At 48.2% G+C, this 24,762-nt stretch overlaps 1 protein-coding gene across 5 annotated transcripts in view; it reads left to right on the forward strand.

The window, feature by feature from the left end:
- The window catches only part of LOC143366584 (transducin-like enhancer protein 4), a 65,841-nt gene that overhangs the window by 14,559 nt on the left and 26,520 nt on the right, over nucleotides 1-24,762 (forward strand). For all 5 annotated transcript variants that reach the window (XM_076807714.1, XM_076807716.1, XM_076807715.1 and 2 more), the window contains exons 2-5: nucleotides 15,609-15,706; nucleotides 17,874-17,937; nucleotides 23,208-23,252; nucleotides 24,576-24,713. In XM_076807714.1, coding sequence (XP_076663829.1) covers nucleotides 15,609-15,706; nucleotides 17,874-17,937; nucleotides 23,208-23,252; nucleotides 24,576-24,713 — 345 coding nt within the window. The remainder of the gene's footprint in view (nucleotides 1-15,608; nucleotides 15,707-17,873; nucleotides 17,938-23,207; nucleotides 23,253-24,575; nucleotides 24,714-24,762) is intronic.

Consider the following 24,762-nt stretch of genomic DNA (forward strand, 5'->3'; position numbering starts at 1 on the left):
CGGTAAAAATGTTGTATTGTTTGTAGCCCCACTTTGTCGATGTTTGTCGACTCGCGCCCGGGTTGGAGCAGCCGACGCTTTCGGAGGAATTGGTTGCGCGGAACGGCGAGTGATAATACGGATTATCTTATCGCGATCCTCGAAACGTTCATGTTCCGTGTGGCAGTGATGACTTTTTTTTTTTAAAGCGATGCTATCTCGCGTGATATCGATTTTGAATATTGACCCTTTTGTGTACCTACCTACGATATTACGCCCCACTTGCAATCTTCAGCGCGATACGCTCGTAATCTTGAGACGTTGGTGCTCGAGTAGCTGGTCGAGGGGTTCGTATTCGAATTAAATAAAGCAACAGCATCCGCACGAAGTTTCAGATAATTGTTAATCCTCGCCGTGCAGGTGCACCACGCGCTTTCTATTTTCATGGAAATTACTGGCTCTTACGTAACTCATTTGCGTGCATAAGCAAGGTCTTTAAGGCGTGCATTAATTCGCGAACGAAGCCTCTGCGCGAAGAAACAGTTGCCAGATTACGGCGACGCGGTTTGTATTAGCTTTTCAGATCCGTTTCCACGATCGAGCGCGTATTAACTCCTCGGAAATGTTAACTGCAACTAATTCGAGGAAACGACCGCTTATCGTGTCGTCGCATCGTTTCCTCCAATTCGCGTATTTACCAGCATTCGTTGAGCAACGAGCGCCATAATTGCTTTTCGAGGTTCAAAGGAAACTTAAGTAATCGTATTATACAACGCTGCAAAGTGGAAAACGCGTAGACTGCGACATCATTTTCAAGAAGCTTACCCGGCCCCGTGTTTTCGCCCCGTCAGCGCTCGGTACGCGAAAAATTCCCTGTTACGAGCGTTCCGCTTCAGGATCCACGGGAAAACTCTTAACGGCTCGTTGCTCGCGATTACTTGTACCAACAATAACGAAAAAAGAGCTCTACGAGTATTCGCCTTTCTCTGCTATAAATTAAAATCGTTTCGCGTCAAAGGAACGTCTCTTCCGCTCTCCTTCCGCGCGATGCCGTTGTTCTTGCGCAACGTTGTTCCGTGGACCTTAACTCGAAAATGAACCATTCGCAGAGCTGTGCTAAGCGGGGCTTGCTTAGCACCATGAGAAGTAGAATGCGCTCCCAGCGTTTAACCCGTCGGGCGAAATAGAGGCACCCTGTATAAATAGAAGGAAAGACTGGTCTCGTTTGTCGCGCACCTTCGAGCAGGGGGTACCGAGGTTGTTCGCCCCAGTTGTATAATTAACGAAGAAACTGGAAGTTTTAAGCACGGGGGTCGGTCGGGTAGGTGAGAACAACAGTGTCTGGCTCGTGAATAGCACCCTTCCCCCCAGCGTGTCGAATTTCCTATGCTGGCCTGGTGTGGATTATTGCGAGGGGACAGGGATCGACTACGAAATTGAAGGGCTCCGGGCAATTTGGGACGGACCGCCCTAAAACTGCCGTCAATTTCCTCGTTAATGGCCGAATTCGGGAAATGGTACTTGTAGACCCTCGTCGTCATTAAAATTCCTTGGTGTTCGAGCCTCGTGGCTCTCTCCTCGTAGACGGCCTCTCGCGGTCGCCAGACGGAAAGTGGCCGACTCGGTTTCGTGAGAGGCCTTTCGACGGTCGCCCGGGCCCCCCCCCCGACGCGCGTATCGATTGCTTATTTTCTCCCAGCGGGTCCTGATTACAAATTAAAATCGTGCCTAGCATTAACCCTGGCAGAAAACTCGGCGGGGTTTTCGGCGGGGCCCCCCAGCCCGAACGTGCTCGAGTTTCTAAAGCGGGGTTTAAGTCGTCCTCGGCGGAGGAAGCGGTCGCCCCTCGTGTTCTGCTCGTGCGAACAGAAACGCATACGTGTGCCCCGAAGAATTTTGTATCAGCGTAACCACGATAAATGCGCGTGGCAAATAATATAGGTATTCCATCGTTGTGCTCGTACGCCGTAACGATTCGTAATACAGATATCCTGGCCTACGGCTGGGACCGCTTAGGAAACGCTGACTCCCGTCAGATTATCGGAGTTAAGGATGCATCGGACGTACAATAAGGTGAATGTCCCAATTTCTGCTGATTTAAGAGGTAACTCGTCGTAAAGAAGGTGTGAAAAATTTGTTTGTGATGAGAATTTGCAGGGTAATTGATTAATTCTTTAATAATAAATCAACCAAGTGAAAAAGTATTTGAGGTAGATATTTCAAGATGTTTAACTGTTAGTAATTTGTAATTAAATATATAATGCTTTAAATGTCCGTATTTCTGCTCATGAAAATTAGCGGTGTATGTTTAAATAATTTAGAATTATTTTTGGTGCAACTGTAGTACAAACGTAACGCATGTAATAATAAGAAAAATACGAAATGAACAGAAATTGGGACATTCACCTTATTAGACAAAAATATATGAAACTTGAAATACTTGAATATCTAGAAAAATATAGGGGAAAAGTGATTTCAAACTTCCAGTGTCGTTATTTTCTTAAAAAATGTCATTTTTCCATTTTCTTCTCGTTCCCCCCTAGCCAGAAGTATATTCTTCAAAATAAAAAAAGTTTCAGTCGAATCGGATAATATCCCACTTTTGGGGATACAGGTCCCACCGATTTTGATAAATTTTTTGACGCCTTGACTTTAACGACTCCCCAGTGCCGTCTGTATTGATTAATTATAAAACAAAAAATATATTTCTCTAACTAAAGACATCCTTAATACAATGCAAAAAGTCCCATTAAATTATATACAGTAGTTTTCCTTTAATTAATTCCTAAAGATCACTAATTTTTTGGAGCTCTAAACCGGAACCTTCCCTTAAGCTGCGTTGGGCCTGGTACCGGTTCGTGGACGAGTGAGAAGTCCCCGGGGATCTGAGAACTCCGTGGTTGATTTAGGATCTAACGTGTGCTGCTGACGTACCCATTGCTATCTTATAATCTACCGAAAACTGCGCGTCCCCGTTTCGTAGCTTACGAATCTGATCAATGCTGACTGTCGCTACGAAATAATTAAACCAACCCACGCTTTTCCACCTATCGCGAAAAAATAAAAATTGGATCGCGCCTCGCTGATATGCACACACGACCGTTCACACCGTGTACACGTGTAACGTTCACACGCGCGAACTCCAGCCTGCGAGAGCGCTCGCGTGCGCAGGCCCACCCGCGTGCACGCGCGCGCGCGAGCTCGCTATACCTCGTGTGTACATTGTTCGCAATAATGAGGAGTTTGCACAGACCGGGATCCCGACGTTCTTCAAACAAGGAGAGCAAGGACAAACAGCCCTATATGGACGGATGGACAAACACACTCAGCCACGAATCACACACCGCGCACCATCACCCTCGACGACATGCGTGTTGCGTGGCCATCTGTGCTTATACGCGCGTGTGTGCGTTGCACAGGGCTTAGCCTGCACGTAGCCGAGCGGGTGTGCGCGCGCTCGCGCGCTCGTTCATGAACGAAGCCTCTTCACCACTCCCACCACAGAGGAACTATCGACCATCACCCTCGCTCAACAAGCACCATAAGCGATATGGTGGCTAATATTTGCCGGGCTAAGCACACAAATACAATGCAGTACTGTTTACCCACCGCCAGTGGCGCTCAGCCCGTTTTGATCCACGCCGCGATATCGCCGGCCCCCTTTGTAATTGCGCACCCCCTTCTCTCTCTCTCTCTCTGTATTGGATACTGCGGGATTCGGAATGAGCTGCGTGGGTGCTTGGCGCTGGCGACTGGGCCCTTTGGGCGATGCGGTGACCTGATTTCTTCCTGATACGATGCATAGAACCCTGTTCAGGGTTTTCAGCTTTTGAGAAGTGGATTGGGTAGGGTGCCGAGGCCTTGGAAAGCTGGATGGGCCAGGGATTTGTGTTACTATGGAGATTACAGATTGGATGTAATTGTTCGGGTGTTAGCGCAATCTTTTTTTGTTCTTTTTGGGACTAGGGTTTTATTTTAACCCTTAACTGGTATCCTGGGGTCGGTCATGACCCCAAGCACGCAGGGTTCGCTGCAAAATATTTGGTTGTCTAAGTTTGTAAACTGAATTTCTAATTAATTTGATCATAATAGTTTAACTTTCTACGTATCTATTATTTTATACATTACCTACGAACAAAATAGGTATTCATAGAGGTTGATCTAATGTCGACTTTGCAAATTTCTGTGTCCTTTTTTATTTGGGGTCTGCCACGACCCCAATATACCACTCATGTTTGCCAAAAACAGTATACCAGTTAAGGGTTAAAGTGGTCGCATCTACAATGAAGTCATTAGCGACCACCCACCTCCGCACAGTGATTAAATATTTGCCATTTGGTTACAAAATTACATAACGCTTGATTATAAGAGGTCGAGTAGATTAATCCGATTTGAAAAAATTCGATTGCATTCTGGATGTTTTCAGCTTCATTCAGGTTTATTAGCGCAATCTTGTTTCCTCGTTCAGAAGGATTTCATAAGTCGAAGCTTGAGAATTTTCTGTTACGTTGTGCTTCTAAGTGAGATTAGAGAATTGTGTCCCCTCTATCGACACGGCCGTCGAAAGGACGTGCTCGAGATAAGCGATAGACGATCAAGATTGATTTTCGGTATCTGCAGAACAAGCCCTATCGCGGTATCGCCGCGATAAAATGCTTTCCGGTTACGATCTTTTCTAGCCGCGTTATCGGCGCGATATTTTCGATGACTTTGTGAATTTAATACTCGCCCGATGATTGTTGATCGCGGCCCGCCGATAACGATAATTTTATATTTAATTTCGAGTTAAGGTTTGTGATTTCCGATATCTATTTATAAAAACGTTTAGCTCTTTGGTCCAACGTGCTTTTCCAATCGCTTTAGATACCAATGTCGATTGCACTCGTATTCGAGGAAATCGTCAGCTTTCTTTCGATACCGTCAATTTCTTCATCACCATCTCGGGAAGTTTAACTTCTTCGATAAAAAGCTCTTGTCCCGTAGGTACGCGAATAGAAGGAACCTCCTTCGAAGTTCCTGGAAATCTTACTAGACTCTTATTTCGTGCCACCAATTGGAGCGAAATTAGCAAATCCCAGTCCCATTAAACCCAACTCTTCCCGAGAGGTCCCAAGAGATGGTACGGGCGATCGGCTTGGAGATTCAATTCTTCAAATCGATTTAAGTCCTGCGCCTCTTCTACTATTATACTTTCTTCAAACGGCTGGGTATAACGACCTTTCCCCTTCGATTCCATTAGTAAGCCTCCACCTTTCCCATCTCCGCAAATCGTTTAACAAAAAAAAAAAAAAATAAAAAAAGAACAGTCGCCTTACACGTACGATTGGACCTCGAGTCGCCTGATAAAAAGAACCGGGCCCTGCGTAATTACTGCGATCGTGATTTCTCGCGAGCGGCTCGCAACAGTGTCGTGAAATTCCTCGACTCACTCTGCATGGGGGTGTTTTTTTTTTTATCGTCGTCGGGGATTCGTTTCGGGGAAACATTTTCGCGAATCATCGTGCGATTCCACGCGAGAACACGCCGGGGACGATGGTTTTTGCCCCGACCGCAGGGCCCTGGCGCGTCGAAACGAGCTCCTCGCGTTCACCGCTTCCTCTTCAACTGCGAAATTCTCTCCCAGGAGCAGCCGCGCTCCGCTCGCAGCAGCCAGCAGCATCCTGGCGTGACGGTTAGGTCAGCTGGTCGGCGGTTTGCGAACTATCTCAATTTGCCTAAGCCGCAACCGCGGCGACCACGAAAACCGCAACTTCCCTCGTCCGTGGCCACCTTTGCCCCCTCTTTCTCCCCGCAATTTCAGCGGTCTCCTCTCTCCCTCTCCCGCCCTTTTGCCGGCCGGCAGGTCTCTCTTTCCCTCGTCACCGTCGACCTTTTGCCACCGGCTCGCGGCGAACGTTTCCCTCTCGGTCTCTCAGGTGCGCACCATCTCGAGAATTTAGCAACTACCAGTCCTCCGTGTCGGCGTAACCTCTGACCGCAGACCCTCGCGCCGAGAGGACGACACCGACGTGTACTTTGCCTCCCCTGCCCTACCCTGCCGTAAAGTCAAGCGATTTTAATGATACCGGGGGTCCAGACGAGGCAGGGAATACTGGAGATTCCACCGGGGATCACGTGGTGACCGCACACTTTCAGCCGCGCCGCGGAAGCTCGATCGTTTTTGCACCGGCGGCAGACAGTGAAATTGGATTCTTTTGTGATCGGGGCCATAGAATGACGCGGCACTCTGCGGTCTCGCGCTGGATGGACGGGTACACAATTTTCGAGTGCGCCGAGGGTAGGATTAAAAACGTAGACGGCTAGATGTACAGGGCTTTTTCGTTCTAATACTTCGAGCGGTGCAGGGGTTCGAAAAATCTTAATACTCTCGCGGTCTTGGACAATGCTTTTGACGCGTTACAAAGAGTGTTAACGTGATTCGGCTGACATTCGCTTGGAACGCTTTAGAATTCTGTGGGACTACGGGAGTGATTGAGGAATTAGATAATAATCCGCAGAGGACTTGCCTCATTCGGGCACCTGTGTTTCGCAGAAGTTGCGTTTCTTTTTCATTCATCAGTCAGGATTGATTCGCAGATAGGCGAGCGTTTCTTCATCCTCCACTGTAAGACAGTGTTGTCTCGAGCACGTGTGTTGAGTTCCAACCAGCTGTTTCAAACAAACTGTTTACGCAGCCTGTTGGTAGAACAGTGTCAGCCCATACACTGCTGTGTGCTCACATTTTTATGCAGTAATTTCGCCGTTGCGAAGGTATATATCTGTCGTAGACTGATATCTACGCGTCGATATGTGCTGAAGTATTTATCACAGAGCTATTACAAGCACAGCGTGGAAGAGAAATTTATATAAATACGAGTAGACGTCGTAGAGCCAAGCTGCAAAGTGTTCGGTATATTGTATTGTATTGTATATTTTTGTTTTCCTGTGTGTTTCTAACACACAGGATGGCGTTTCAAGCATGTCGCTTATATTGCCCAACGAACGATAGTCAATTTTTCCTTTTTCCCTCCTCTCTCCTTCGGGTCCCAGCAGCAGCGACGCACCGGGAGACAGGTGATGATGGTCACCCATCTTTCCCCAGTACGCCGCCCCGTGATGTTTAACTTCGGTGATCTTACGGGAACCGGTGTTTCCATCACGGCCATGGCCGCTGGTAAAGTGTTCGGTAATAATAAAAAATAGAAATGCACCTTAACGTCCATTAATAAAATGTTCTCATCTTCACTATTCGCTTCTTTCACGCATCTATCAATCCCTAGCTCGATTCTACTTTTATTTCACTCTGCACTCCGCGAAGGATTCACGTTTTTCTCGCGAGACTGAAACAGTAGCTCGGCATTGAAACCAGAATTTGTTATCGCGAGGTTGCAATTCCGCACTCGCACGGACTTCCTTCGCGGAACGGAATTACGTCAAGGAGAGTGATCTTAACGGCTCGATAGCGTCAGGGTTTTCAATACGCCCGAGATGCGCGGGAACGGATGGCCCGCGGGGTTCGTTATTATTCATACGTTTATCACGTTTCATCCGGTGCGATAAGTTTCGTCCCCGCGACAGGCTGAGTGCACGGGGGAAAAATACGACCCGCCGCCTTATTCCCGGCGAGCATGAAATTTATTTCGTTCGGCCGTGCACGCGGAGGATGTGTATACGGCGTGAAAGTATCCTTAAATTTTCCGCGGCACGCTCGCGCGGAAGCTTTCGTCGCGCGGCGAAACGTTTTCCTCGGGGCCGTCTTTTGCGCCCGCCGCCGAGAGATGAAAGTCCGAGGATGTTAAATCAGATTTATGCCGCGCGCCGCGGGGAAGATAGCCGAGCTGGGGAATATTCCCTGGCCCCGATAAAAGTAGAGGCGCGCGAGACTCTGGATCTGGCGTGTACCGTTTCTCAATGGGACACGCCACTTTTCGCCGAGCTCACTTCCAAGGACCGAAATAAAAGTCGCGATAAACGCATCGAGCAACCGGGCAATCTTTCTGATAAAAAGTCGGGCGATTAAAATTTTGTCTACCCCGGAAACGAAGGACCTTGACCATAGCTAATGCGCCGATTCGCGCAGGATAATTTTTATTCGATTGGCAGATTCTTCACTGACGTTCTTTAAACATGAAAGCAACATGAGACCTTGGACTGTCTCTCGACTGTGTTCCCGAACGGCCATTCAGCTGTCGTCGAGGAGGGTCTTGGAAAAGAGAAAGCGCGATCGGTACAGTGGTCCCCGGATTATCGAGAGAGATTTGGGACCGGGGAATTCTCCATAAACCGGGGCAGGGGAAGTAGTTTGCGCCTAATAAACTGACCCTCGTCAGGACCCTCGCTCGAACCGTCTGACAAGGAGACTAAACGTCGTAAACCGAGAGTGCGTGAAATACCGCACCAGCGGGAGACCCTCGGTCGACGGCGACTTGAGATTCAGTATTGGATATGAAAATTTTCATATTACTGATTACACTTTGCTGGGAGTATTACCGATGGATTGGTGAGTTTATGTCGACGAAAATGAGGCTGCATTTAAGCAGTCTTCAGCAAACACTTTACAATTTGGTGAAGTCGTCGATATTCTCCATTTAAATTCTCTTCTGCATTATTGCATAGTGTGTAATAATTTTAAAAAGGAGACACTTTCCAGTGTGTGAATTGCGACATTTAGTCAACGCAGTGACGTTTGCAAAAAATGGACCGAATATCTTCATATTGGAACTCATTTTCATTGGGAAATCCTAAAAAATCCATTAGCAATACTTTTATGAACATTTATCAAAAACATGAACATTTTATTTTTCTCTACTGGGTATTTTACCTGACCCAAAGGTTTTATTGCTCTCGACAGTCAACGGGTGGTCTACCCGGGACTGAAGGCCCTCGCTCGCACCGAGGAAGCAAAACTGTGGGGTGGGTAGGTCTTTCCCGATGATCCGGGGAAAAAGCGTGTCAATAATCCGGGGACCACTGTACTTAGAGGTCTGGGTCACCAACCCTACGGATTTTTTATTTTATCTACGGATTGTAAACTGAAATCTACGGATTTTTTACCGCAAATTATTCAATGCTATTAATATGTATAATTTTAAAACTAAGGTAATTCGAAATTGATAAAACAAAAGATTATTCTGATTCTGATTAAAGGAATCATTTACTGTTTAATTTGACCCATTAATTTTACGATCCCAAACCGCCGATTTACTGCGGGTAGTTAAATTCCACTTCGCTATAAGAGCTTTTCATCACACTTAATCGCTGGAATTCAAGCTATTATTTCCTAGTTCTACTACCCTGCATTTCGAACGAGTACAATAGGAATTAGCAACGTTCATTTCAGAATCTTCGCACGTGAACTTTTTCAATTCCTTTTCGTGAATTTACGTCGGGACGAAAGGCTTTGGCGAAAACGACTTTCGGGGAAACATTATTTTTAGGAAAAGCTCTTGTACCGAAGTGGAATTAGTAAAAGTCGATTTCACAACTTTTGCGCGTGAACTTTTCTCGTAATTTATGAATTTTTATTGAGACAATAATATTTTTGAGGATTTTTTTGAGCGTTTGCAACTTAAAATTGTAGGTGTTCTGTTCCCCAAATTTCATATTATAATTTCCTTACACATTGATGGTATTTACAGAAAATTCTTGTTGGTTCTGGCGCTTCAACTATCCTACTATACAATTTTATTGAAAAAATTCAGTGTACTTAACATTCAAAAACTGATTTTTTTCCTCTATTCAAACCACTGTGCGACGCACCGTTGTGTCGTTGAAAAATATTAATTTAATTCGCTCAGAAACGTCACTTTTAATTTCAATGTAGGCATGTCTCATTTCTTCTCTGCAACAGTGTTTCCTCTATCGTCTGAGCTACTCTTTATGGCGCGACAAAGCCGGCATTATAATATTTACGACGACGATTCCTTTAACTCGAGCTTTGCGTACGCTCTCCCTTCGTCGCGGCATGTTTGTAAAGTTATCGCGCGATCTGATTGCCGGCGACAAATTTGTGCACCGGATTGCGCGAAAATCCATCCCCCTGCCCGGTGCTGATAACTATACGCTATTTCCACCGCAGCGGGCGCGGGCAGAGTGAATGCACCGTGCACAGTGCACCGCGGCCGGTTTGCATTGCGGTGCACGGCGTAACGAAGTGCATTTTAGCGCATTAGCCGAAACGCTCTAACAGCCGCAAAGTGCCGCTCGCGTTACGCGCCGCGAGCACACGCCCACTCCTCGCCTGCGCCGCCGATTTCGCCTTCGGGGATGGTCGGCGTCCCTCCGGCTCCCTTCGCGCCGATCGTCGGAATTAGAAATTCCACGATCTAGCGCGGCCTCCGCGCCCGAACCGCGGCGCGCACCGCCAACCTTCGACGCCGCAAATTCGAATCGGCGGAACGCGGTTTATTTACGTTGAATAAATTCGCCGGCGGCTGGGTTGTTACTGTTACGCGAGATAGGTCGGCGGCTAGCCTCCTCGTTGTAATTGGAATTCACTGGGACTACTCCACGGGATCGGTTGGACGGATCGAGGACTCGAAGATTACGGGAAAATATGATATACCGGGGGAAGTTATTTAATATCGCGTTGCCGGCTGCGGGGAATCGATGGATGTAATAACTTTCGCTGTCGCCCCGGGCGTGTTAGACGACTGTAATCCGACAGAAAAAGGGCATCTCGGTGCGCATATAGGTTGTAAATCCGTCGGTTATCGCCGTTCCCGTATCTAACCCCGGGAGCCTTGATTTCGCGCCGGGATTCGATATTTTATTGGAAGCAGACGATCCCGAAGACCCCCGCCCTCTTTTCGCGAGGATAAAGGAGCAGACGGGAAAGCGTGGAGAGAGGTCGGAACCGCAAAGAGAGTCTTTTGCTAGAGGAAGAGACTTGGGGGGATGGATTCCGCGATCGATTTAGTTCGCCGACAGCTGAACCGATGGAGGAAAGGGGAGACCGAGCCAGTCCTCTCCCTATCTCCTCCTCCGCCTCTCTCGTGGGTTCATTCGATTACAACGGCTCGATTGTGATCGAGGTCAGGAGGTACCCGGTGCACTTCTAGCTTAACCCGAGATAACTCTCGGTTGCTAGCCTTCTTCCTCCTTGTTCCACGATGATGCCCGCTACCACCCAACCCCGTTGCTCCTCCCCGGGGGGAATACATACACTTGGCCGGGAAGGACTTCTGGCGGCACCGAGACGCGGACGCTGATTAATCAGCCAGCGTTTTCTTGCCTTTTTCTTCCCCCGCCAGCGAAGCAATCAACCGAGTTTCGCGAATTATCGAGCCCCGGCCACGGCCGATCGACCGTAAGGAGCAGGCGAGATTTATGGCTCGTTGTCAAGCCGCGCGGAGTAATTGACGGCGATTAAACGCGCGCTGGCTTTTCTGGAGATGAAGAGGGTATCTGCTTCGAGTGATCTGATTTATGTCCGGTTGCGCATCGCGCGGGAAAATGAAAGATTAAAGCGGTTGTTAGAAGCCGGCGAGTGGGCTGTTGGCAGCTGTGTTTCAGATACATAGTTCCATCGTGTTTACTTTGCGAAAGAATCCGGGCTTCGAAGCTCACCTGGTCACTGTACGGGGTGATCTATAAAAAGGCTCGAGGAATCCCGAGATGCACGGCACTCGGGGATAGACGACGGATCTTCAGAAGCTGCGCGTAAACGCGCAGGCCTTGGGCTGGCGCGAGGGGACCATAAATCAAACTTTGCGTCTTCCTTTCGACTTAGTATTTCTCTATGAAATGTCCGACTACATAGTGGAAAATATAAGATGCGAATATAACTTCCGGAGTGACATGACCAGCCGAGGATTTCTCAAAATTTAAAGCAACGCCTGAGTTAATAAAATATTACCTACGCCACCGCAAACTTATACCTACCTACGCTATTTTCCGAATTGTGTTGTAACTCGCGAACTGTAGGAGATAGAAAAAACGTTTCAAGACAAAAGTTACTTCTTTTAATTAGTATCATTTGGTAACAAAATTATTTCACAGTTCACGAGGTATAATACAAAATCGGAAGGTAATCGGATATTCAGGGGTCAATTATACCCCCTTAGAGTGAATTTGGGCAACAAACAAAAATTGCATTGTAATCAAGAGGAAATTCCCTACATATTCACAAAGTTTCAGAAATTTCTGAATTTCAGGGTTCGGGATCTTCTCTTGCAAGTCGACTAAATCATGCTTTTAATGTTAAAAATACGAAAGAGTGTCTCAAAATAGATCTCGTGATATCTCAAGGCGAATTATTTATTTTCTAATGACAAATCTGATAATCCAAACATATTCGTGGGCTTTTTACTCTGTTTTCACATTTTATTTTTATTCTACGTGTAATGAATGTGGAAGGAAGAAGAAAAGACAATTGAATTTAGAAAATCAGAAATAATATCTGCACCTATTTATTTCTCCAATTTTATTGTATTTTATAACTGTACAAATTAAAAAGACGTTTCATTTTTACTTTGCTTTTACAATTTTTTATTAAATAAAAAGTTAAAATTAACAAGCTTAAATACAAAGTTAAACGTTTTTCAAAATGCGGCACCACGCACGTGCCGCGTCTCCCAAAAAATGGTTGTTTTTAGTTTCAATTTTTTAAGGGTGACAAAAATTAAAATTTTCATTTCCTTTAACGCTATTAGTAGGACAAGATGTTCAACTAATAGCATGTATCCTTGGAGCAAATTTCCATTGCAAAATTTAGACACGGTGAGGATTTTGCGCATGGTGCGGCAACTGTCCCACAATTACCCCACACGCACTCCGAAAGATCGGCAACCCCTCGGAGACCAGCTCTATTACACCCGCAACCGCCTCCTACAACCGTCTCCTTGCCGTCGCCGAGGTGCCGATCGATTTCCACGAGTTGAACAGAGGATAGCACTCTTGTCGGTTAACGTGACTCTGGTTGTAGGGAAGCATATCCGACACGATCTACAGGTCGGCCGAAGGGACGACGATCGCGTAGGCAGGGCTGCGAACGTAGTTAACAGAGAGAACACCGCCCTCTCTACCGATCCACACCCACGCGCGGCTCTGCGTACGTGCACGCTAACCAGCCGCCTGTACGTGTGCCCGCGCGCAGCACGGCTCTCTCGCAAGTTCATAGTTTCGGTTGTAGCGTGTAATCCTCGCGGACACCGCAAACATGTAATTAACACTTGCTCTCTCTCTGCGAGCCGTTGCAGTCAGTCGAGATATCGTGTTGACTATAGACCCGGCTGGCCCCTGCCGGACCGTACACCGCGTGTAATCGTGCGCGCACGCTGGGCTGATGTAACGAACGAGAGTGCTGCACTGGATTAGGTCTGGTATAGAACGCAGAGGTATCGTTAGCGTGTTCTAAAATTGAGGAGGTTTAGTGGAGGACCACTCTGTGGCTAGAGTGATGATTCTCTTGCCGCGGGGTGGGGGGCGGAAGGTTGTACATTTCTTCGACCTGCTCGGGCAAAAAAGGACGAGGGGGTTAGGTAACTTGGGTTAATTAGTGGGATATCGCGCTCGATATAGACTCACCATGCGATGTTCGATAGAAGGTGGATCAGTGATTGATTCTTGTAAGTGGTTACAATGTGACGATGGAGGAGGCTTTTTTTAACGATTTTAAACGAGTAGATTGATAGTGATTGATTCCCTGTAACGTTTAGTTGTTATCGAAACCGTGGAGTAGGTATTTTGGAACGATTGCTTTTCCATTTCGATAGATCGATTTGGTGGATGGTTTTGTTAGTCAGATTACGGGGAATCCGTTTCCGAAGAACTTAGTGCTCAATTCACGCGTAAGTAGTATAGTTTAGAGCTGGGATTGAAACGGTTCCGAAAATAACTGTTTCGAACTGTTATATTTGTCGGTTCTGGCTGAAACAGTTATCGAGAACCGATATTCGGAATAACTGTTATAAGGAACCGAAATTTCTGACTATATCGATTTCGGTTACGGTTCTACAGAACCGATGTTATATCGGTTATAACGGTTCGAGAAGCGTTATTTTTTCGGTTCTAAAACGGTGCTGGAATTGATGCTCGCAACGATTTTACAGGAATTGAAATAAGTGGATATTAAGCTTACAGATTACTGTATATTAAGAATTTATTTTGAAGAAGTGTTTCTAAGAAATTCAGTAATTTACAGTTTAATCAGAAATTATGGTTCTATTTTGTCCTGAAGCTAGAAAAAGTTTTTGAATTTCCAGGTTCGAGATGTTCCCTTGTAAGTTGTTTCAAGAACAGGGCCGGCGCGAGGATGGTTGGCGCCCTTATTATTATTATTATTATTATTTATTAATAAACGGGAATACCCATAGCATACAAACTATACATAATCAGTAGGAATGACAAAGTCTAATCAGTTAAGATTCTAGAGGTAACACGTAACTGAGTAAATACTATAAACTATACACTAATTGTCTGCTCAAAAGTGAGTAACATGCCTATTTAGCAACGACAAAAACGAACCTAGGGAGCCAGTAGCAAGAAAATTTTTGGCGCCCCCAAATTTCTGCACCTGTTTTCTATTGAATATCTTTTGTCCTTACAAGGTACAATAAAAAAAGTACATTTATATTTTGCATACGTGGGAGTTGGATTCCTTTATTATTAAGTGTGCGATATAGTTTTTTATCCCCTTCGGCTGGCGCCCTTACGCGGCGCATAACTTGCACAATGAGTTCCGCCGGCCCTGTTCAAAAAGCATCCGAGAACCGATGCATCGTCTATCCAAAGACCATCCATTTAAATCGCCGCTTATACCTCGCGTCGCAACGAAGGAACAATCAGTACACACTATGTCGTCCGCAGCGTAAAAACCAATTCAATCGATCAATTGAAAGGTCACTCCGGCGCGGCGCAGCCGAGCGTGTGTCTGCGATCTATTTTGAATATCCAGCGATGCTGTAACGACTCTGTAATTCTGTATTCCTCCCATGTTTAAACCGAATCGTACCATACCGAACGTCCACGGTGACGCGCGGTAACAGCGAAACTGAAATCTATGTCGACGCGAGTGTCTTTCGCGCCCCGGAATCATTGAATCAGCACTGAAATCCCCGGCAACGCGTTTACGATTCCTCTCAGGACACCCGGTGCGCGCGCCCCACGGTGGTTTTCGAAAGAGCGGAATTTCCCCCTCACTCCCCAGAAGCGGAACCGTTTGGAATCCGAGTCTCCGGAGGCCAGGGGAGATTCACCTGCCAGCAGCAATCTTGTTATCGCGTTCTGTTACATTCCGCGGCCATCCGCGCGTGCACGATTGCCGATGGCGTTTAGATGTCTTTCACTGTTTACCGTCCGCTCGCGTCTCGCCGCGCGAACGCCTCCTCGCTACGCCTGTCTGGTTTCTCCTCGCCTCCTTTCTTCTCCAACCCCCGCGACGATCGGCTAACGCATTACTTCCTGCATCCATTCGCGGGCTTATTCACGGTGGAACAGCTGTGCGAAATTAATTACACGACCAAGGCACTGCAGCGTGTTACCGTCGCTCGCTCCCGCGTTCTCCTAGGTATCTCCCTCTGTTCTTGGCTACTCGCATCGACGTTCGCGGTGGCTGAAAAACAGCCGACGTTGGACACGTACCAATCGAAACTCATTCCCGTCGATACGGTCCCGCCGCGACTGATGCCGGTATTGTAACTTTGTTCCAGGGTCCACCGCAACCCGGACAGCAAATCAAGTTCTCAGTCGGGGAGTCCTGCGACAGGATCAGGGAGGAGTTCAACTTCCTGCAGAACCAGTGCCACGCGTAAGTAAACTCGAGGATTGTCTCGAATCGAGCTGGTAGACCCTCCGTCTTCTCCGCGCTTCCGTAGTCCCGCGTGGCACGTAGGAATGCACATGTTAAGTGCGTCGGGACGCGGTGCGCGCGCGGCTAATCCGAGAAAGGCCTCCCGCTTCGAATAAGCTCCTGCGATCGGCCGTACAAGAAGCTAAGAGGCCGGAGTCTCCCGTAGCCGATTGAACACGCCACGGCACCTGCTCGTCGTCGCTTCTACCGACGGTTTTCTCCTTTTGTCCGGGACACGGTGCATACGTAGCCGACAGGTACACGTCGCGCGCGAAACGAAAGAGCCTGGGAACTCGCGCAGCTGCTTCCCTCGGCTTGCACGCGATCCGCAAAAGCCATAAGTGATTTACGACGACCGCGGCTATTGGCAGGCGCGTAATGACACCCGTGCAACCGTAGCCACCGCGAATACGGAATCAAGGAAGCCTCTAGCCGCGGCTGGCCGGCCTGCCGTCGCTGCATTTTTCAGCGCACCGCGGGGATCGAAGCTCTCATTGTTCCTACGTGGAACTTGCCTACCGGAAGCTTCTAGCTATTTCCTTTGCCTCTTGCCTGCACTTCTTTCTCCGCGATGCCTCTTTCAAGTTTGCAGACGTAGACGGCACGGGTCTGGGTCGATGACGCGCCGGATGCATCGCGGCTGGGAGAAATACGGGGGGAAACCTGCGGACGCATTCTCGCGCTGGCATTTGTGCACCAGTGTTTAGAAATGCGGGTGAAATCGACCCTTGAAAGTCCGGCTACTTTCCGATTTTCTGTTATAACTCGTGAACTGTAAGAAGCGTAGGAATTATAAATTAGCAAACGATAGTTTTAATTCAAAGAAGTAACTTTTGTTCTATCTCCTACAGTCCGCGAGTAATAACACACATCGAGAAATTGTCAGGGGTTAATTGCACCTTCTTGGAATGAAGTTGGACAGCAAATGAAAGTGCGTTGCATTTAGGAGGACGTCCCCTGCATAGGGTAGGTGTACCGTTGGTGGCCATTGCACTGTTTTTGGCCATGTGCATAATTATCTTATTTTTAAACTGCTTGCGGATCATTTTTATGTGGAGAATTTCACGTCATAAATATTTTGTTTAGTATACCGCCAGAAATATAAGCTTACATTTTCCCTTACACGGGAAAATATTATATTTTTTAAGAAGTGGCCGAAACTGGTACTCTACCTTAGAGTGGCCACAAATGGTGCATCTACCCTATCCACGAAGTTTCATAATTTCTTGAATTTCCGGGTTCGGGATCTTCCCGTGTCAATATTGAGGGGTGAAGCTTTGTAAGCCGTCATACATGAAAATGGTTACTCCTACGAAAAAAACTCATAGAACCTTTTTTGTAGAGAATTTCCTAAGTTACAAATTTCGTAATAACTATTTTTGTCCTAAAACTGATAGCTAACGAGATTTTCCCGAAAAACAGTTTTTTTTAACCTTCAACCCTCTGCAAAATTTTTAGCGGATGTCGAATCGTTGGGGACTTTTGACGTATAGTTTAAAACGATGAAATAAAGACCCGCGCCAAAATGTAGCTTCGCTGGGAATGATTCCGTAGGTACAGATCCTAATTCCACTGGACTATTATGTACATTTCCCTGCGAGGCCCCTATCGGAGCAATCGTAGTATTCCCTTCGCCTCCCCCGTGTGAAACGAGCAGGCAGTTTTCAATGCATCGATCGCTAGGAGAAAGAATCGCCGATCACAAGGGGCTAAAGCAGCTTGCAACGGGGAATACACTGCGCATTACGTCAATAGGGACGTTCTTAACAGCGGCTTTTCTTTATTACGTAGCTACCTGCTAGCCAGCACACGGATACCAACCCTCCCGAGTATATTCGGCCAAATAAAGTACGGCACGAACAGCTTGATCGCGAGCCAGTTGGAATACGATATCAAATGGTATCGCGTGCGCGCGCTGTTACGTATGCATAACCAGCGATAATTAATATTAACGTTATGCTAACGCGGCGACCTTTACATTCGCAGTGCAAACCCGTTGCTCGTGCTTGGCGCTGTCCTAACTTTATCCCACGATACCACCGCCCAGCACACGCGGAACGATAAGGGAGGGTGTGTTTAAGCAGCGTCGTTTAATCCGTCCAATTTTTTCCCCCTCTGTTCGCAGGTTGAAACTCGAGTGCGAGAAACTGGCCACGGAGAAGATCGAGATTCAACGACATTACGTGATGGTAAGGAATCACCATTCCGTAACGCTAATTCCGGTTAAGTCCCACTTCCCTCTCTCGCTCCCTATTTCTCTCTATTCCCCATCTCTCTCCTTCACTCTCGGCCTCTGTCTCTCCGGTTCCCTCGTTTTCCGTATCCCGGATAATCATGCTCGCTCGACCGCTAAACCACCTCTGCTTCTTAGCATTAATTGCATCCTCGCCGCACCGACTTTACATTGGCCTGTTACACCGAGCGCGAGCGCAGATACCCACACACTTACCGTCGCGTGTACCCGTGGCCACAGGCCGCCTGCACGTGTATCCGTATATTTATCTTGCGCACCTACTGTGCATAGCTAATGACTCTAAGAGCCCAGTGGTTCTCATGCGGTTCGGCGGGAACGGTTAGCTACGAGACCGGTGGCCGGTTTTCGACACACGTTGTCGATGCGATGGTTGAATGGACGGGGCGTTTAGAGGTAAAACGCGGACTCTTCTTGGTATTCGTAGAAACGTTTCCTTAGGGTGGGTGTGCCTTTGCACTTCCCCTTGCTCTTCCGTCGGAGAATCTCTCGGCGGACGGTTGTCTGTCGCTGGGCTAGATGATAGTGAGAATCCACCTTGACGCAGCAGTTGCCCCGGTTGGCTTGTACCCCGAATGCTTTCAGGCGATCGACCGCCGTAAACCAGTCTAATTATACCCGATCCGCGTGTCCCGCGAGGAAATCCGAGCCGCGCGTTACCTCGCCGCACGCAAGACGCGATTTATTGCCGGGTGTTTTCATGGTGAATGCCCGCCAGTTAACCCTCGTGAAATTGGACCGCTCGCGCGCGGCAGGCACCGGGGGAAGGGTTTATCGCGAACCTGGTGACATAATTAATCGGCGGCTGATATCGCAGCTATCGTTCACTCGGACCGTTGCGAGCCAACGGGGGTGAAAGAGGAGGGTCCCGTCTGTTCCGGCGGGGCCTTTCCCAGGAGGACGCTTTTCTTTCTCACACCCACATGTAGGTAGAGGAAGTGCGGTATATTTGGAATCCCAGTTTGTTTAAGACGAATAGAAAATAACGGCAGAGGATGGGAAGAAATAAAACTGCATAATATCATGGGGAAAGTAATAAACTTTTATATTTCAAACTGTCAGTGATAATAAAAAACAAGAAGTAACTAAAACTTTGGTCTAAATGAAGAATGAAAAGAAGTATCGATTTCGTCGAAAGTAATTTGGAATACCAGTAGCTATTCCAATTTACCTTCACTTTATAAACGTAAAAAAATATGTGGATAATAAAATTATTTTCTTTTATGATATAATCAGGCTCAAAAATCACAATATAGGAAAAATCTTAAGTAGGTAAATATAAATAACAGCGGTGGCTCAACCCGACGCGGCGCACAGTGGTACATAATGACATTTTTTGTTCAAATCACCCTACAGGTCGTAATTTTTCAGAAAACTTGACGATTCCTTTTTTAAATGCTTCGCAATTAAATTCTCTATCGATCTGCCTGGGCGAAATTTTGAATTTCGTTGCTGATTTTTTTATATTTAGCGAATTATACAGTACTTTTCGAAGATCAGTATCTGTGGGCTTTTTTGGCCGCCTGTTCCGAATTTAAAGTCAGATTTTCGAAATTGAAAGTGGTGAATCCAATATGCCGAATATAGTTGACTTTTCTCACTCGAGTTTTGACATATTTTAATCAAGATTGGAACGATGGAATACTTGCTGAAAAAGGTTTTGCAGATTGACGTTTTCTTATTGCGTAGATTTAGTCGAAAATGTCTAAATGGCGGTTCATCCAGAAATGTCACTAATTAACAGGTCATTAGCTCCTGTTATCTACAAAGCTGCATCGCCTGAAAAAAATTCACACGAAGTCGTCGGAGATGTCTACATTGCACCCTTTAAGATGCTATTTACTCTAAAAGTCAGATTCATCCCCCGAAAGATTGATCGAAGCTTTGGACCAGGGCTTGAAACCGTTATTATAAAGATTTCGGTTCTTGAAAGAGTTATGAAGAACCTTTATTCGGAATAACCGTTATAAATAACCTAAATATCAGACTATATAAGCATAAGTTACGGTTCCTATGTAACTCTATAACTTTTATTTTTTAGGTTCTATATAAGTTACAAAACGGTTATAGAACCGTTATAGAGCTATATAGGAACCGTAACTTATATAGTCTGATATTTAGGTTCTTTATAACGGTTATTCCGAATAAAGCTTCTTCATAACTCTTTCAGTCAGAACCTTTATATAACAGTCTGAAACAGTTATTTTCGAAACCTATTCAAGCCCAGCTTTGGACAGTACTTCCTTGGATCCTTTAAATTGTCGCACCCTGTATAAACGCGCACGGTTAAGTGTATAGATGCAGCGTCTTGTTCGTGGCTTGCCATCGGTCCCGATACTAATTTATTGTTGTCCCCTGCGCGGTTGGCAGCGTCGTTGGCCGTTTCGCCTCTGGCGCACGGGGACGGTGCTGTTTTTCTCCGGTCTCTGGCTCGAGATACGAGTAGAGGGAGTGTCTCTCCCCCGGCCTTTCTTGCTCTTCTTGCACGGGGGGGAACGTTGTACAGTCTTAATTGGCGCGGAGGCGACTAGTTTAAACACGATTAATCAAGCGAACGAGCCGACACGGCCGCCGCCGCCGCGCCACCGAACGAACTTGCCGTCGCGAGAGGAAGAGAGAGAGAGAGAGAGAGAGGACTCGGAAGATTTATCGGCACGAACCGGCGCGTAGCTACGCGAGTCCCTAAGACACGTCCTGTCTCATAATTCGTGTCGCCTCGGAATGTAGATTTCGTTGCCCCGGGGACATTATTATCGCGTGTAACGTGCGCTAAACGCATTGTTCGCCGCTAAACGACACCAGATTCCATGAGCGTCGCCGTAAATACGGCCCTGTTCGCATTAACGCCGCCGCGGATTCTTGTAGTCTATTTCTTTCGCATCAGCAGCTTGCTCGGCGATCGCGGACCCTGCTCTCTTAAATTTCGACCAACGACTATGTATCGCGGCCGAGAGGAATGCAGCTGGGTTGTACGAGCAGCGGAAGGCGAAGAAGGTAGCGCGCTCGAGTGCATGGGGATCAAGAGCACAGCCACTCGCTCTGTACAGCTTTTAGACGCTGTTGTATATTAAGGACTTGGACACACAAAGGTGGAGAGACGGTTTAGCCTCGGGCGTCTCTGTACGAAGCGACGATGCATAGGTACATTTGGCGACTTGCATCCTCGGGGGTGGCACTTTGCACCCCGCTCGAATGCCGCGCTCAGTCCTTCGATCGACTTGGAGCGAGAGGAATTTCCCTTTAACGCGTCGAGCTTCTGAAATAACATCCTGCGCTTCGCGAGCAAATGATATCGTAGCAGAAACACGGCTTTCGTCTCTCGCCACCCATCAACCGGGTGATCGTACCGATACATTTCTCCACCGGAGTGATCGCTGAGGAAAGAAAGAGAGGGAGAGCGATCGATTGATTTCCACGTTCGCCCGGCTGGTCAATAAAAATTTGTCGGGGCTGAATTACACCTCCGACACGCCTTGGCCCGATCGTTTATCCCCTCCTAACAAGATCTCTCCCGGAGCTGTTGGAGCAATAGTACCCGGGCGGCAGTAAAAAAGGCCAGGTCTCTAACAAAAGACCGCTTGTTAACTCGCTTAAACGACGTGTACAGAGTACATCTCGGTGGGGTGTCGGGGCCAAGACAGAGAGCGGAGAGCGACGAGAGGCAGAGGGCAGGTCGAGGGAACGAGAAGGAAGAGGATGAGGAGAGAGAGAGTGGCGATGGTGGGAGAGGGCGGACGGTGGCGAATCGAGGGAGATCGCGTGTTTTTTCTCTCGTTCTCTTTGTCGAGTTCATTAACAAGCGCCACGTTAAGGACGCCAGCGCACAGGGGTCGAGGCCCGCCACGTTAATTTGTTGTGCAAGCCATAATGAGTCGCGGAAGTTGGTCCAGAGTGCGCTACTGCTAAGGGCTGCCTCCCGGTGCCCGGTGATCGTCGCTGCCGGTTCCTGCTGCCGCTGCAGTTGATCTTAACAACCTCTGCCTCCTCCTCCCTTCGTCTCTGTTGCCCTCTTTCTCCTCTTCTCCTCCTGACCATTCATCCTTCCTTCTTTCCTTCCTTCCTTCCTTGCTTGCTTCCTTCCTTCCTTTCCGTCGGTGGCTCCCTTCCACCCCTTCTCCCTCGGGTGGAATAACTTACTTACGACGCAATTAATTCGCCCGTGTAATTACGAGGCTAATGGCCCGTAAAATTAAGAACCTGTACCTGACTCTCAAGCGTGTTGCACGCGTTCTGCTACCCTTCGTGTTCCTCTTCCGCTACTCTCTCCCTCCCCGTCCACCCGGGCGACTTCTCTCTTGTCTCTTCCGTTCGCTGGTTCGCTCGAACGTACACGCCAACCGCCGGTCCCTCGGTCGCTCCTGTCTCTGGAGTGTACTCGACCAGGCTCGATTAAGTTTATCGCGATTAACGATAATTAATAACGCGTTACCGCGGAAAGCCCACTACTGCGTGCGATCGCGAGTAAAGAGGAAGAGAGAGAGAGAGAGAGAGAGAAATAGAGAGAGAGTGAGTGAAAGAGAGGGAGGGAGCAGAGATCTAGTTCAACGAGTGCACGCCGCTCGTTCTAGAGATTAATGGTACCGGGCATGTTAATGACGCGGAGGCAAGGAGGCTGGCGGGGACGGCCGGAGAGAGAGAGAGAGAAAAAAATGTCGAAATAACGAAGCAAGACACGGGCAAATCTGGCAAATGATGTTAAATTGCCGACGGTGAAGAGACCGCCGCTAGCTCGCTGCGGCGCGATGCTAAATGACCACCACCCGGGCGAGAGGATGCCGGAGTTGACTGTTAAGTAATGACGCTACAAAACGGTCTCTTCGGTAAAATGGTCGTTTACCGCAATTATGACCGCCTCTTCGCAGTCCCGCTAACGACCGGACCGTTGATAGCCGATGAAAGACGCCTGGGCATCAGGAACCCACTGCTTTTCCCTCCTCTCCACTGTAACGACAGCCTGGCGCGACGTGAGGGAGCCTTGTTATTTTGGCTCCGTAACGTTTTCGACATTCATTGTCTCCGCCATTCACGCAACAACTGGCAAGCTCCGCAGTCGCCGCGTCTCAAGTAACTACGCGCTCTATAGAGTCCCGCGACGAGGCAATCTCCATCTCCGTTTCTCCCTCAGTTTCCACGCTCCAATTAACAAATAACTCAACCATTCCATTTCGTATGATCGCTTCATCGCGACCGATTTTTTCTCTGTTTCAGTACTACGAGATGGCGTACGGCCTGAACGTGGAGATGCACAAGCAGGTAAGCCTCGCGGACCGTCTTTCCGCAGAACCTTGGCGCGGAAACCCGAAGGACGCGTCGCAGCTGTCCGAGCCGGTCGTGGCACACTCCCTTCCCCGCGAGCTTGCTGCACCAATTTCGCTGCACGAGAACTCTCGCGTGTACTCGGGCGTTTCCTCCCGCACATCCCCCTTTTTTCGTCTCTTTTACGCGATCCGCCCAGCCGTGGCCGACACTCTTGGCGCGGCGCGCGGGACGCGCGTCGGCGAACGTCGCGCGTGTTTGCCCAAGTCATTAAGCGCGGGATAAGTTTGTCCCGTGTACACGGGCGAATAAACATTTGCGACGATGACTCGACAACACGGCACGAAGGCACGGAGAGAAGATCCCGAGCGGCGAAAGGAGCCGGCACTCTCGACGACGACGTGTTCCGAGAAGTCGTTTCGCTGGTACCGCGTGCATACCGGTAGCCGGCGGAGATGTTTAAAGGAGAGGAGGGGAATCGTTTCGTCCGAGGAATCTCGCCGCCAGCTAGTAAACAGTTTCGTGATTATTATTCGCGCGAGCCAGGCCCCGAAAATACTGCGCGTTTTCTCGCGGTCCGCGGGCGTCGCGGGAGGGGCTCGGAAATGTTTCGAGATCGCTCGTTAAAGCGGCGAAACGGAGCCGCCTTGCGCGGCCTTTATCCTCCCTGTCTCGTTAATCATCCACCTTATGTCTGCTCGCGTCGCGTATTTCCGCGGTGCTCGCCGAGATCCTTAGGAGGCGCGACAAAAATAGGCTTTGGACGAGAGTCCAAAGCCTAGGAACACAGAGGTCTGTCTGCGAGCACGGTGTTAGGGTGCCGCGTTAACGAAACCACGGATATGGGGGGCTTCTTCTTTTTTTCGAACGCGTTCGACTGCCGATTGGCGGGTCGAGGGCAGGATGGGCCTGCGCCGCGAAAAATAAGCTCGAACGTGATCCCGCGTGTTCTGTTTTTCGCGAAGGCTAATTTTATCCGCGGCGGGGCTCTTAAAAGTGTCCGCGCTTAAATATTTCGCTGGCGGGAAGGGGCCGAAAATATTTTCGATCCCGGGCCAGCTGGTAGGCATGTGCGCGGCACGAAAACGAAATAAAAACGCCTCCTCCTTCCCTCTTTCGTACACTTTGTTACCGAAACGTTTTACTATGCAGCTCTCACGCGTCGAGCGATCACCCACTGTGCTCGAGCGAAACGGAACGAGCGCGAGCGTTCTTTTGTTCACCGCTGCCAAGGTTCGCGGCGGATAACGTGGCCCCAAGTGATTGATAATGCTAATGTACTCGGGCAACCAGCCTAACGATCCCTCGTCTGCTTTCAAGGCGGAGATATCGAAGAGACTGAACGCCATTATCGGCCAAATCCTGCCATTTCTATCTCAGGAACACCAACAGCAAGTTGCCACCGCTGTTGACAGAGCGAAGCAGGTGACGATGACGGAGTTAAACGCCATCATAGGGGTAAGTGTAGTTTTGTAATTCAGTAGCTTTAAGGAGAAAGTAGGGTAGC

The sequence above is a fragment of the Andrena cerasifolii genome, chromosome 3, assembly GCF_050908995.1.
Source record: "Andrena cerasifolii isolate SP2316 chromosome 3, iyAndCera1_principal, whole genome shotgun sequence".
NCBI lineage: Eukaryota > Metazoa > Arthropoda > Insecta > Hymenoptera > Andrenidae > Andrena > Andrena cerasifolii.